The following is a 14509-nucleotide window of genomic DNA, read 5'->3' as shown; positions in this document are numbered from 1 at the left end:
ATCGCATCCCCTACAACCACCTATCAAGAAGGAAAATAGAAATAAAGACCATTTCCTTTCTACCTATATCCTTTCCCTTCCTTTAGCCACCTGTCCATAACAAAAATATAAATGGAGATTGCTTTCCTTCTATCAATAATCCTTTTCCCTTCCTACCTTACTACAATCCAACAAAAAAGACCCCATACCCTTAACCCTAAGCTAACCATTAGACGCCATCCTATGTTAATATCCTTACCTTCGGGAGGGTTGAAAAGAAATATTCATAAAAACTTCCAGTTTTATTTTTAGAACTTGAAATTTGATACAGGTAAAGTAGGGACATTCCTCTTTATATTTACGTAATTACATACTATTTCATTTAAAATTTAGGAAGATATAGGATCACAAAGTTAGGAAGGTAACCACATTATCATTGAACGGGAAAGAGACTAAAATTCATTCCCTTTCAATAAAATAAAGTAAGCCAATGTTTTTCATGATTCCCCCGCGAATGGTACTATTCCCTCTGGTTTTTAAAACTATTTACATGTTTTCCACCACTTTCCTCATTACATATGCAACCTTCCTTCCATCCCCAAATCCTCATTAACAAAATGGTTACCTTTTTTTCTGAAGCTTATAACTTCCCCAAAATAGAATGTTAAGACATGAAATTTATACACAATATAGCCAATTTCATACGGTTTAAGCCGCTTGAATTTCTTGTGATTTCATTAAATATTTTTCATTTTATTAATATTGATCTTTCAACTTTCAGAAAATGAGACGTGAAGATCATGACAAATGTCCAATTATTTTGCCAACATTTTATCAAACTACATCAACTTATATACCATAATAAAGATCTAAATAAGGGGAACACATTGGTGTATTTATATTCTCTAAAGGTTCTAATCCACATGTGCTGGAGACGCTAGGAGATTTAAAGGTTTAGGTAGTTACCCACTAACCCTGATGCCAAAAAAATTCATTAAGAAATTAGGTTTTAAGTAAAGAAGCCGCACTTCCACGTATGTATAGACATGATTACTTACTATATTTGTACAAGGTTTCATATCATTTACAATGATGCCAAAAAAAATTCATAAAAAAATTAGGTTTTAAGTAAAGAAGCCGCACTTTCACGTATGTGTAGACATGGTAACTTATTATATTTGTACAAGGTTTCATATCATTTGATTAAAAAGTGTACAAATTATCGCAGTTAGGGCTAAATTTAGGGTAACCACATTAACATCTTTGGGGAATCAAAAATATCTCAAAGAAGCCCAAATTTGGTGTGTACATAGTTTGCACCATTCCCTATTCAGTGATTTTAACTAACGTCCATTCCCTCTAATTTTAGAAATCTGACGCAAAGAAAAAATACCTTGGTATAAGTATAGACCCTACACAAGGCTTCCCACGAAACTCAACCTTGAAACTGGGGCTAGATCGCAAAACTGCTAAAACCTTTATTCTTGCGAGTTGAGAGCTGAAATTTTCAGAGGATGTTTATGGCGTACTTTCTATCACATGCACCAAGTTTCAAGTCATTTCAATTAATATTGTGGACTTTTTAGCCCTTTTTCGTCAAATTTGCATATTTTGAGAAAGTGAGGGTTAGGGCTTAAGGGCTTTTCGCGTTTTTTTAAGCACCATCTCATTGAATGTAGACAAGTTATGCAGCGTTGGAAAGGTCGTGTTAAGGAGTACAACTTGATGTATTCAAAAGTATTGAAATAATTACTGCGCATGCGCTGGAGACCGTAAAAGCTCAAAAAACAGGGGTTTTTTTTAGCCTTTTTTTTGCAGGGCTAACAAACCTTAAAAATCTAACGAAATTGACAGGAAATGATATACGCATGATTGTCCATTTCCTTAACAATGGTTTGCTGTAATTGGCATAGAAAAGGCTCGATTTGAGATGTTTTTATGATTTTTCTTGTAACACGAGTCTCATATGTACGCTATACGGACCTATGTTTTTACCTTTAAAAATTCGTAAAAAATACACTTTTTATCGGTTTTTCGTTAAACTTACACCAATGTAATAACAATTGAAAGTACTTTTGATTAAAATTAAGAAAAGGATTGATTTTTCCAACCCTTTTCGTCTTCTTTTACACGCCATAAATCTTAAGCGTTTCTATCCATTCACCTAATACTTACACATACAATGGAACAGTTTCCGTACTTAATTCCTGCTAAGTTTGAAGGCCGGAACAATGAGGGTTTCTGAGCAACAGCAGATTTAATGGGTGCCTGTCCATTTCACGATTACGCAATTTTCGCCTAACTCCTGACGTTTGAAAAATTCTAAAAAATTAACAGAACATTGACTGTACCTTATTTGACCAGCATAAAATAGAACATAAGAGGGCGTTATCTACCATGTTAAATTTTGTTTAAAATTTTAATATTAAATATTTGCTGTGATTGACAGAAGTCAACCCTAATTGACAGGTAGCAATCAACATAATTTGCATAAATTAAGAACACCATTAGAAAGACAGATGTCTCATCTCTTATGCCTGTAGGTTTGAAGTTATTCAACCATAAGGTTATTGAGTTACAGTAGAATGAATGAATGCTACCCCTTGGCCAAAAAATCCAAGATGACGGACATCAAATGGGATGCCCTCATGGGTACTGCTCTAACTCCTCAACCTGTGATGCTCTTCACTTGCAATTTATGAGAGTACTACATAAGGTATAGAACTAGTCACATACCAAATATGAATATATTTCTTCGAGAGACAATGGAGTTAGGTTAGTTTGAAGATTGACTAGCAAAACTTCAAAAATGGGCTAAGGGGCAAAAGTGAGAAAAACTCAGTCTTAAGGTCTCGAGACCACTCAAAAAGCGCTAGAAGTTGTTGGGGATCATTGAGCCTATTCTCTTCTTTCACATCCCCATAATCCCTTGCGCCTTGGGGGGTAACCAGTCTGACAACAAAGCTAAGGACGCCATATCTGTTTGCAAAACTCTTATATATCATCGTAATTTACATGGGAAAAAACGACTTTTGCTGTGCTCCAAGCTGCTCAAATAATCGGAAAAGAAACCCAAATCTCAAGTTTTACAGAATTCCGAAAGAATCTAAGCGAAGAAATGCTTGGTTAAATAGAATTCGCCGACAAGATTTTTCACCAACAGACAACACTCGATTGTGCTCAGCTCACTTCGTCGGAGGAGAAAAGTCCGATGATCCTGCACATTCGGCTTACAATCCATCCATATTTGAGTTCAAGAAGGAAATTGAAAGTCGAAAGACCAGAACAAGTCAAAAAACAAACAAAGATGACTTCGTTGCAATTGAAACTCTAAAACCAAAGCGCAAACGAGTCAGTGTAAGTACTTCTCGATGACTTTGATAAGTGTTCTTTGTTTGAGTTTTTATACTTGAAACACTATTTCCAACATATCTTTTTATCATTTTCTCAGGTATCGGGGGAAAGTAGGGGTCGCCCAAGAAAATCATTCAAATCTGTTGATGATCATGAAATATGGGGAGCTTGTTTACCAATAGAACACCCATTGAAAGAGCATGACTACTGCAAGTCGCAGGTGGATCCCAAGTCAAGAGAATTAAGCGATGACATTTTGCAAGAGCTCACTTCTTTGCAGAGCAAAGTGAGCGAACTTGAGCACGAAAATCAAAAGCTACGTGCAAAATGTCTTTTATTGGATCAAATTAAGCTAGACAATGACAAATTTCATTTTTGGACTAGTCTCCCTAACTATGACACCTTCAAAGCATTATTTAACTATTTAAATGCTGTTGGTGTAGACAAAAAAAAAAATGTTGGAGAGGATCTGAAATGGCTTTACGTGACTGTCAGTTAGGAAACAAACCAGGGCCATCATCCAAGCTGCCATTGGAGGAGGAGTTGTTCATGGTCGCTGTTAGATTAAGAGTAGGACTTACACTGCCAGATCTGGCTTTGAGATTTGGAATCAGTGAAGCAAGTGTCAGCAAAAATTTTTCTGCATGGATTAATCTGCTGTATTTCCACTTAAAAGATCTCTGCCAAATGCCTGACTATGAGGAATGTGGAAAGGCAAATCAGTTCTCATCATTCCCTGACCTCAAAGTTATTGTGGATTGCACTGAAATCTTTACCCAGAAACCCTCCTCATTAAAGGCCTGCAAAGAAGTATACTCAAATTACAAGAGTCATACAACCTTTAAGTTTCTAGTGGCAATAAATGCACATGGAGCAATTGTTTATGTGTCTCGAGCATGGGGAGGCAGGACATCAGACAAACACATCACAGCAAGCAGTGCAGAATTTATTGCTACCCTAAAGGCAGGGGATGAATTAATGGCTGACAGAGGATTTGATATCAATGAAGCAATGGAAGAAAAAGGAGTGAAGGTTACTATTCCAGATTTTAAAGGAACAGGCAGATCACAACTAAAAAAACATGAGGGAAAGCGCTCAGAGAAGATTGCAGAGGCAAGAATACACGTTGAGAGAGCTATCCAACGAATCAAAACTTTTCAGATCCTGTGTAAACCAATTCCACTCTCAATGGCTCATTTAGCTGAACAAATTTTTACTGTGTGTGCATATCTGGTTAACTTTCAAGCACCTATCTTAAGACAGTAAGAGGAAAGTACCTGATTCATTACAAACAATATCTGTATACAAAACGGGCAGTTTTTCAGCTGTAATTTGAACATTAACATTTTTCAAATTTAAGGAACAATCTCTGGCTAAAATGACGAAGACTTCAAATTTCAACCCTGTTTCATCCTGGCTGTGGCCCCTCAATATTTTCACAATTAACATTTTTAGAATCAACATATTTTGATAGTCGATATGATTACTCAAAAAGTAATCCAATCATTTGATTAGATTTTTTCTGGAAATTGAAACCCAATGAGGTCAAAAATTAAGACAACATCTATTGTTGTTATACAAAAGCAATCCTATTATCTTAACACTAATGTAAGCAGATACTGTGACAGTCTTAACTTAAACAATTTTAAATTTGTCTCAATGAAGCAAGAGTAGAAAATTCAATTCCCAGTTTACCTATTCTTTCAATGCCATATTTCACTCTGGGATAAGCTAACTCTAACAAAAGTATGTTGTAAAAAAACTTCTTGAGTTTTGGTAAATTATTATTCCAGAAATCCTCATTAAAATCCACTCTTCTAACAAACAAGTGAGTGCCATCAGAAGCCACAAAGTCAGTCCATCTTCGACCAGTGCAAAACAGCTGCTGTTGCATCTGATAGTAATATTTATGGTTTTCATTAACAATTAAACATCCATCTACATCTTTGACAATGTGTAGTCTTTTCAATGCTGCTTCCAAGGTCTCATTGTAATGTGGGTGGATTTTCTTCACCTCAATAGATCCATCATCATCTATCAATCCATCGGGAGAGGCTCCTAGGAAGGGATGAGTTTTTGACACAAAAAAGCCAGATTTTTGTACTTTGTTATTTGTTATTTTCATATATTGTTCAATGATTTCCCCTTCAGAACAAATGCCATCTCTCATGTGTCCAGTTTGAATCTTGTTGTTATAGCCAAGGATTTCACTCACAGCTTTGGTGGGACTAGTTGTCTCTTTCATGAGAGCTCGTTTACATTGTGAAGCTGTAATTCTAGGGGTTCTTTCTACAAACCATTGTTTACAATTTGATTGATCCCTTGTAGCCTTTTCGATCTTCTTGATATCATCATCTTGTACTCTGAGCTTGTCAATAATTGCATCAGCTTTTGAAGTGATGTCATGTAGTGAAGCTGGATTTGACTTGATAGGGCTTACTATTGCTCTAACATTCTCATGCTCGGTGATGTCTTCAATGTCCACATTAAAACTGTACGCCAAATGTGGATCATCAGCTGGCAAGAAATCAGGCAATTCTTGCTGTAATGGTGATTGGGGTAGAATATCTTTTTGGGCTAATATGTAGAATATAGGTGGCATGGGGTTTCCATGATTTGCATAGAAAAGGTCTCTCTTTAAGTTCATTTTTAATTCATCCATGGTCCTTTTATCATGCTGTGTGGTTCCATAGAAACTTTCTGTTACAGAAGGGGATGGATGGAATTTCTTTGTGGGTGGTTCTTTACCTACTTTGGCCTTATAAAAGTTGATATCCTCTACAATGACAGGTTCAACTTTGGCACCTGTAAAATGGGCAAAAGAGAAATGCATTTGAAAAATAGAAAATAAATCCCGACATATAATAGAATAATAATCCACAATATTATAAAGTTAATTTTCAGGATACCTTTAGGATCTGACCATGAACAAGGCAGATCAGTACAGGTGGGGTCAGGTGGAAGATGCTGTTTTCCCTCAGCTACTACATCACACAGGGTAAAGAGAATAGCTCCCACATGGCTACAGTCCCCTCTCAACCTAGAAAACAAATGCTACATTTAAGTAATCAATTTCATTTGACATTTTTTTAAATAAATACAGCCAGCTTACCCAATTGTGCATGTGCAGTGGCAAAACACTGGTTTGCTTGATTGGGTTTCCAGTACAACGTACATCATTTTGCTTTCCTCCTGATCAGTTGAGAATGACGGGTTGCAGATTCCTCTAAGAGCCCAAAGACTTGGGAAATCGGGTAGCAAATGAACTCTAAAGCACAAAACAGTAAAGGAAAGGTCAAAACTATAATGAGACAGAATAAAGACAAAGTTTCAACTTATCTAAAATGTTGCAATTTTACTTTGAAGACGGGTTTATTTTCTCAGACATGCTATTATGTCTCACTTGAAGTGTAGTTGCAATGTTTTATAATCAAACATAAAACACAGACTTACTTGACAGAATGTACATCTTGCTTGTGCTCCCATGCACGAAGTGTCTTATACTTTCGCACAGTTTGCTCTTCATAACCAACTCCAATTAAATATGACTTGACCATTGACTCATCCATGAGCATTGGTATGCCTGTTAAGTCTTTCTTCCATTCTTTTTGCTTCTGTAGATAAGCTATGGTTGGTAAAGTCCAGCAAGCTGACTGATTCTCGGTCTTTGTAGCGGTCGTGGATGATGTTGACAGATTTAAAGCGTTGCAAACAATGTTTACGAGCGCTTTCTTCCCGATATTTTTCTCAAAATCTACAGAGAGAGCTCTACAAACTTCCTTAAGCTTTGGTTTCGTGAGTTTAGAAGCATCTTTATAACAATTTGGTAGCTTTAAATCCGTTTGTTTGGTTGGAGCCGCCATTTTGCTTGTAACTAGGGCTCCAAAGTTACCCCCCAAGGCGCAAGGTATTTTGGGTAATGTGAAAATGGAGAATAGCAGGAGTTTCAAAGAAATTTAAAATTTTGAACAAACTGGCCATGCCCCCTTTGCCAAAAAATCCAAGATGGCGGACATCAAATGGGATGCCCTCATGGGAACTGCTCTAATTCCTCAACCTGTCATGCTCTTGACTTGCAATTTAACAGAGTACTACATGAGGTATAGAACTAGTCACATACAAAATATGAATATATTTCTTTAAGAGACAATGGAGTTACGTTAGTTTGAAGATTGACTAGCAAAACATCACAAATGGGCTAAGGGGTAAAAGTGAGAAAAACTCAGTCTTAAGGTCGAGACAACTCAAAAAGCGCTTAAAGTTCCTCCTGGCGATCATTGAGCCTATAGCAGGAGTTTCAAAGAAATTTAAAATTTTGACCAAAATGGCCATGCTACCCCTTTGCCAAAAAATCCAACATGGCGGACATCAAATGGGATGCCCTCATGGGAACTGCTCTAACTCCTCAACCTGTGATGCTCTTGACTTGCAATTTAAGAGAGTACTACATAAGTTATAGAACTAATCACATACCAAATATGAATACATTTCTTTAAGAGACAATGGAGTTACGTTAGTTTGAAGATTGACTAGCAAAACTTCAAAAATGGGCTAAGGGGTAAGAGTGAGAAAAACTCAGTCTTTAGCTTTGGAGACCACTCAAAAAGCGCTTGAAGTTCCTGCTGGGGATCATTGAGCCTATAGCAGGAGTTTCAAAGAAATTTAAAATTTTGACCAAAATGGCCATGCTACCCCTTTGCCAAAAAATCCAAGATGGCGGACATCAAATGGGATGCCCTCATGGGAACTGCTCTAACTCCTCAACCTGTCATGCTCTTGACTTGCAATTTAAGAGACTACTACATAAGGTATAGAACTAGTCACATACCAAATGTGAATATTTTTCTTCAAGAGACAATGGAGTTACGTTAGTTTGAAGATTGACTAGCAAAACATGAGAAATGGGCTAAGGGGTAAGAGTGAGAAAAACTCAGTCTTAAGCTTTGGAGACCACTCAAAAAGCGCTAAAAGTTCCTGTTGGGGATCATTGAGCCTATAGCAGGAGTTTCAAAGAAATTTAAAATTTTGACCAAAAAGGCCATGCTACCCCTTGGCCAAAAAATCCAACATGGCGGACATCAAAAAGAAGGCCCCCATGAAAACTACCCTGACATTGGGAGTTAAAGCAACGCGTGGAATAAAGAAAAGGGCAAAAGCTATAAAATAACCTGAAAGGATATGACAGCTTTATAGGGATGTCCCTGTTATCAGGGGTCTTCGAGGAGCCCTAACCGGGGCGAGAGGGAAGGAATGCTAATAAGTATATGAAATGGGTCAGGCTAAATCATAATGTGCTCCGACATTAGCGTGGACAAGTTTTTAAAGGGGCTTTCTCTTGGCAGAGAAAGTTTTTTTGGGGGCCTGGCCGCGTGGGATTGGGTCCGAGTGAGGTGAAATATACAAAATCAGTGTCGCCTTCCCTTGCCTGTTTAGAGAATACCTTTTATGTTGGGGTTGGGGAAGAAAAGGTGATACTGCTTGGGTGAAGTTCCCTCATCTTGTCAACCTAAAAGACGTCGAAAACGTTATTCAAGGACAGTTCGACTCGTGAAAGCTCAGGTGAGAGAGTGAGGGAACCAGCGAGTCAGTAAGCCCTGTTGGTGAAAAAATACGGTTCCCGCGGTGCGTTACCTCCTATTCATGATTGAATGGTGATTGCTGCTTGTCTTATACGTTGATGTTGTCGGAGGACCCTGGCTATTAGAACTTGAGAACCTATTCATGTTGAAATGATGCTTGTTTTACAATGTGATGTTGAAGGAGGACCCTTGTTACTAGAACTTGAGGACCTCCTATTCATGTTTGATGAGGATTGATGCTTGTTTTATGCTGTGATGTTGAAGGAGAACCCTTGTTACTAGAATTTGCGGACCTCCTAACCATGTTTGACAATGATCGAGGCTTGTTTTATGCTGTGTTGATGTCAGAGGACCCTTCTTACTAGAACTTGAGGACTTCCTATTCATGATTGAATGGTGATTGTTGCTTGTCTTACGCGTTGATGTTGTCGGAGGACCCTGGCTATTGGAACTTGAGAACCTATTCATATTGGAATGATGCTTGTTTTACAATGTGATGTTGAAGGAGGACCCTTGTTACTAGAACTTGAGGACATCCTATTCATGTCTGATGAGGATTGATGCTTGTTTTATGCTGTGATGTTGAAGGAGAGCCCTTGTTACTAGAGTTTGCGGACCTCCTAACCATGTTGGACAATGATCGAGGCTTGTTTCATGCTGTGTTGATGTCGGAGGACCCTTGTTACTAGAACTTGAGGACTTCCTATTCATGTTTGATTATGGTTGATGCTTGTTTTATGCTGCGATGTTGTCGGAGGACCCTTGTTATTACAGGAACTCGTATTCACGTTCGAATGATAACCACCTCCCAGTTAGCTCAATGGATAGAGCGCTGGAGTGTTGTGCGTGAGGTCCCCGGACCAACACTCAAGGTCTTAAAATAATTGAGGAGAATATGCCACCTTTCTATAACATCAAGAAATGGTTAAATATTCTAGTCTTCTCGGATAGCGACGAAAAATGGAGGTCCCGTCTCCTAGGGGTAGGAGACGTTAAATTTCCACGCACGAGATTACTGTGTGATGGATGTCCTCCCGTTGGGTGGGATGGGCTAGTTAGGATTGATTGTAAAGCGCTGTTTATCTGTTATTGTAAATAGCGCTCTATAAGTGATAGATTGTTCTGTATTGCCTTAAGCCGTTTAGCTTTTTTAGTTCCAAGGATTCTTATCTTAGTGGTAAAGTCAGGTGTTTATTCAATCTTCAGTTATAAATGGCTCAAGCAAGGAAATCTGAAGAGGAGCTGGCCGACCTCATCAAGCTGATGAGGGAGGCATCTCTTGACGATCATGAAGCGCAGCAAGCTTTGGCAATAGATGAAGGAGTGTCTTTCGAGCCCCCCGAGGCCTATTATCCAGATGACATGGGCCAGACCCTTGCGAGGGAACTACAATTCTTCTACTATTTCGTGGCGGCTTGCCGAATGTGCAATTTAGACTATATCACGAGTGTATGTCGCAGGATGCTGTCTTACACACAGTATCTTTACGAGGTTATCTCTGAGAAGCGCTTTCCTCTCAACGACAACCCGGAGGGCAAAAATGTTGCAAGACAGAGCGTTAAGATCACGAGAGATGTGTGTCATTCCCTTGACATGTTGCTAAGGGTCCAGAATATGCTGTACAGCACTGTAGAAAAGAGGAGGAGAGCGATGAACGTAGAGGGGGACGTGAGCGATGATACCGAGACTGACCCTAACTATTCTCAGGTTAGTCGCCACACCCTTTTACAAGCTTCATTGCCAACTCTTTGGTATTCAACTCCAAAAATGAAACTTAAACCACCTTTCTCACTTATTAACTTCCTTACCCGAGTCTGAAGACGATGAGGTCACCTTGGGGGAAGTATATGAAAGCCCCGATGGCAAGAGTGAGAGTGAAGAGGAAGTGGGGGTGCAAAAGAAAAAGAAGGTGGAACCTGCAAGCAAACTCAAAGGCCCTGAAAAACATAAACGCCAGAAGAAACAATGCCTCGTTCCTGGATGTAAGGGCTCAGCAGGACGGAATCTAAAGAGGCACCTACAAAAGGTATAACCTAGTATGGAGTGAAATGTCCTAACCCTAACCATTTGCCTCAATATATGCGCATAGCCAAGTCATACTCAACATGTGCAAGTTCGATTTGTTCATTACTGATATTTGTTTAAGCTTCATCCATCAAAGGGCGAGATTTCCAGCCAGGACGTGGAGCGGCTCTTCGCCCTAGCCACTGCTGGGAGACTAAAGTATGGTGCAATACATACGTATAGAGGAAAGGCCAGTACCTCGAAAACAAAGAGGAGGAGGAGGCGGTGGTGGTGCCCTGTCCAGGGCTGCACGTTTGTTAGGGCGTTCCTGCCCCAACATTCGCGCCAAGTCCACCACTTGGACATTAAAGGTATTATAAACCTTTTTCTGTGTTTTGTAGCGTATAAAGCGTAACCAGGGTCTTTGAACGTGGTGCTGTCACGTTTCTAGACCCGCCGTCCTAAACAACACCTTGTTTATCATTGAAATTATTCTTCTAACTTCAAAGGGCATAGATATATCTCCTACTTAAAGATGGCTCGTCATTATCAGGGGAGTGATGAGGAGTGTCAACCACAACCCTCCACACCCTCTCCCAAGCAGACAAGACCAAGTAAGAGGCCATTGGAGGTGTTATCCCTCACTGAGGACTCAGATTCTGATCCAAAACGCAAGAGGAAAAAGATTGAAAAAGAATACGAGTCTTCTCAGTACTCAGGGAAAGCGGTCCCTCCTTCGCCCCCTCACGCCACAACCAGTGCTCGAAACTAACGGTCGTTCACTCGTCAAAAACGAGTAAAATGTACCATTGGACGAGTGAGAATTACGATTACTCTTACCTTTGGACGAGTAGGCAGTTTCTTGTTTTTATCTGCTTTGTATTTTACGAATTTTAAGTCAATAAAAACATCCATTAAATGTGTGCTTTGTCTTTATTTACGAACGTGCAAAGGGGCATGCCGTGACGCCATTTTGAAAATGGAGAGGAACTGGTTCGAGCAAAGACTTCCTAGCATGCGCAGTAGATAGCAGCATGGCGGGAAATTGATTCGCATCATGGCCGCTCGCCGTTGTTTTTCTTTGCTTGGCTATTTCAGAGGAACAGAGCAAAATACAAAGCAAAGTACAAGCAAAGATAAAGAAGCTTCAACAACAACAGACTGTGAAGATTCTGAGCCAAAAGCTAAAAAAGCCAAAAAGGAAAGGGCTTTTAAGGAAGCATGGAGAAAGGAATTTGCGTGGTTGATGTACGATGATGAGTCAGGGAAAATGTTCTGCCAATATTGCCTACATTTTCCAAACAGCAAAAACAAGCAGTCTTCGTTTTGTTGCGGGAGTCAAAATTTTCAGCTGGACGGGCTAAGATCTCATGAAAGATCTGCTGGACATGTATTGAGTGTGGATGCTAAAGTTGCTAAAACCAAAGGTGCAAGAAAAGGGACAATCGATGCTGAATTGCTAAGACTAGAGAAAGATACTGTTGCAAAGATGGAAAAGCTGTTTAATACAGCCTACTACGTATGCTATCTCAAGATGCCTTTTTCCAGTTTTCCTCATTTGTGTTCTCTTCAAACTAAAAATGGACTTGTGTTAGGACAAACATATAGAAATGATCATGGATGTAAAGAATTTTGTAAGCATATATCCCAGGTCATGAAAGAAGAACAAGCAGCTATTATTAAGAATGCACGATTTCTGTCTGTATTGGCGGATGGAAGCACAGATTTTAGTGTGACTGAGGAGGAAATTGTTTATGTGAGATGTGCTTTGCCATCAGCAGAAACCATAACATTTTATGTGGGACTGAAAGAGGTTCCTAGTGCAAAAGCACCTGGAATTCTTCATGCCATTGAAACAGTGATGGACGAAAAAGATGAGCACTGGAAAGAAAAGCTTATTTCTACCGGTACAGATGGTGCTTCAGTCATGATAGGTAGACTAGGTGGTGTTGTGGCAATGTTGCAAGCCCAAGTTCCACATGTAGTTGGAATCCACTGTGTTGCTCATAAATTGGAACTAGCTTTTGCTGACACAGTCAAGTCATGTGAGGTCATGAAACAGGTGAAAGAAGTGCTTACTGGCTGTTGGAAACACTACAGGTACTCTGCCAAGGCAGTAAGAGAACTGAAGGAGCTTGCAGATGCTATGGAGGTCAATGTGGGAAAACCTACAAAGGCTGATGGGACCAGATGGGTACCACACTTTTTACGAGCAATTGAAGTGTTAGTTGGGAAAAACTACAAGGTGATAGTTGCACACTTTGCTCATACAGCAGAAGCAAATGATTCATCTGCTGAGATGCAAGGAAGAGCGAAAAATGTCTACAAAAAACTGACTAGCTACAGATTTTTACAGTACTTGCATTTGTTGTGGGATATTGCTTTTGAAATATCCAAAGTCTCCCTTGTCTTCCAGAGAAATGAAGTTGCAGTATCAGATGTGAAACATGAACTAGACAGGGTTGACCTTGCCCTGCATAACATGGCCAGACGTGGAGGTAGGCATTTGCAGTCATTCCAAGAAAAAGTTGGTGATGGAGAAGTATTTCAGGATGTGAATCTCAAGAGAGCAGAGAATGATACAGAAACATTTGCTAGAAACAGGGAAAATATTCTCAGTGATTCAAGGAGATTTGTGCAGCAAAGGTTTGAGAGTTTCTGCTCTCCTGTTCTGAAAGCAGCAGCTGTGATTACAGATCACAATTCATGGCCAAGAACAAGGGATCAGCTAGGAATGTATGGTGAGGAGGATGTTGTGGTCCTGGCCAATCACTACAGAGATGTGCTGAACAGAAATGACTTTGATATTGATGAGGCAAAAGACGAATGGCTATCCTTGAAACTACATGCCTTGAATACCAGGGCCATGGAAACCCTGACAAAGCAAGTCTTCTGGAACCAAATATACAAAGTAAACCATGCACAGTTCTCACATGTGCTTATGCTCGTGGAGATAAGCTTTACCATGGCTGTTTCAACCTCTTGTTGTGAAAGGGGTTTTTCTTGTATGTCAAGACTTAAGACTGAATACAGAAATTCCCTTGAAGTGTCCACAGTCGACCACTTAATGAACATTTGTCTGAATGGTCCCAGTCCAGAAGAATTTGTTGCTGAGAAAGCCATTATTCACTGGGTGCAAGAATCACAGAGGGCTCGCCGACCTAACTTCTTGGATTAAAGTTTAAGGGACAGTGACAGATGAAAACACCTCACAATGTTGATTTTCTAGTTATCCTTTATTTCAAAACTATTTATATTACTGTGGATAGATAAGATATCATGGTACTGACAATTTCAGGTCCATCATTTTCCTTGGAAGATAGATGTAACTGCGTATTCTTCTGAGTGAATGATTCAAAACAATATATGGGACTAGTTAGATTCCTTCCAGGACTACTGAAAATTTCCTACTACTTGTCCCGGGAAAACCATTTCAAAAAGTTAGTTTCGAGCACTGACAACACCATCTGTGGCGCCTGCATCAGGCGCAGAGGTGGACTCAGAGGACTCTGACTCTGCGTATGAGCCGGAGGAAAATGAATACGAGGTGACATACTTCACACATCCCGCACCGCAGACGCCCCGCCACAGAT

At 39.6% G+C, this 14509-nt stretch overlaps 3 protein-coding genes across 3 annotated transcripts; 2 read left to right on the top strand and 1 right to left on the bottom strand.

Annotated features, from left to right (window-relative positions):
- Positions 1 to 3650: 3650 nt before the first annotated feature.
- On the bottom strand, positions 3651 to 7265 carry LOC148735442 (uncharacterized). The gene is made up of 4 exons (XM_088754765.1): positions 6787 to 7265; positions 6446 to 6601; positions 6243 to 6373; positions 3651 to 6138 (listed from the first exon to the last, which is right to left on the bottom strand). The coding sequence occupies exons 1-4, from the start codon at positions 7194 to 7196 to the stop codon at positions 4979 to 4981; spliced, it is 1857 nt and encodes a 618-aa protein (XP_088610891.1). The 5' UTR covers positions 7197 to 7265; the 3' UTR covers positions 3651 to 4978.
- Positions 3808 to 5286, top strand: LOC111346948 (uncharacterized). The gene has a single exon (XM_022954199.2). It carries the CDS (start codon positions 3808 to 3810, stop codon positions 4597 to 4599), a length of 792 nt encoding a protein of 263 aa, XP_022809934.1. The 3' UTR covers positions 4600 to 5286.
- A 4418-nt stretch (positions 7266 to 11683) lies between the features above and the next one.
- LOC111346950 (zinc finger protein 862) lies at positions 11684 to 14367 on the top strand. The gene has a single exon (XM_022954201.2). The coding sequence runs from the start codon at positions 11974 to 11976 to the stop codon at positions 14092 to 14094; it is 2121 nt and encodes a 706-aa protein (XP_022809936.2). The 5' UTR covers positions 11684 to 11973; the 3' UTR covers positions 14095 to 14367.
- Positions 14368 to 14509: the final 142 nt, after the last annotated feature.

This window comes from Stylophora pistillata, chromosome 3, assembly GCF_964205215.1.
Source record: "Stylophora pistillata chromosome 3, jaStyPist1.2, whole genome shotgun sequence".
In the NCBI taxonomy this organism is placed as follows: domain Eukaryota; kingdom Metazoa; phylum Cnidaria; class Anthozoa; order Scleractinia; family Pocilloporidae; genus Stylophora; species Stylophora pistillata.
The sequence above is the reverse complement of the archived record's forward strand: the minus strand, read 5'-3'. Positions and strand labels throughout refer to the sequence as shown.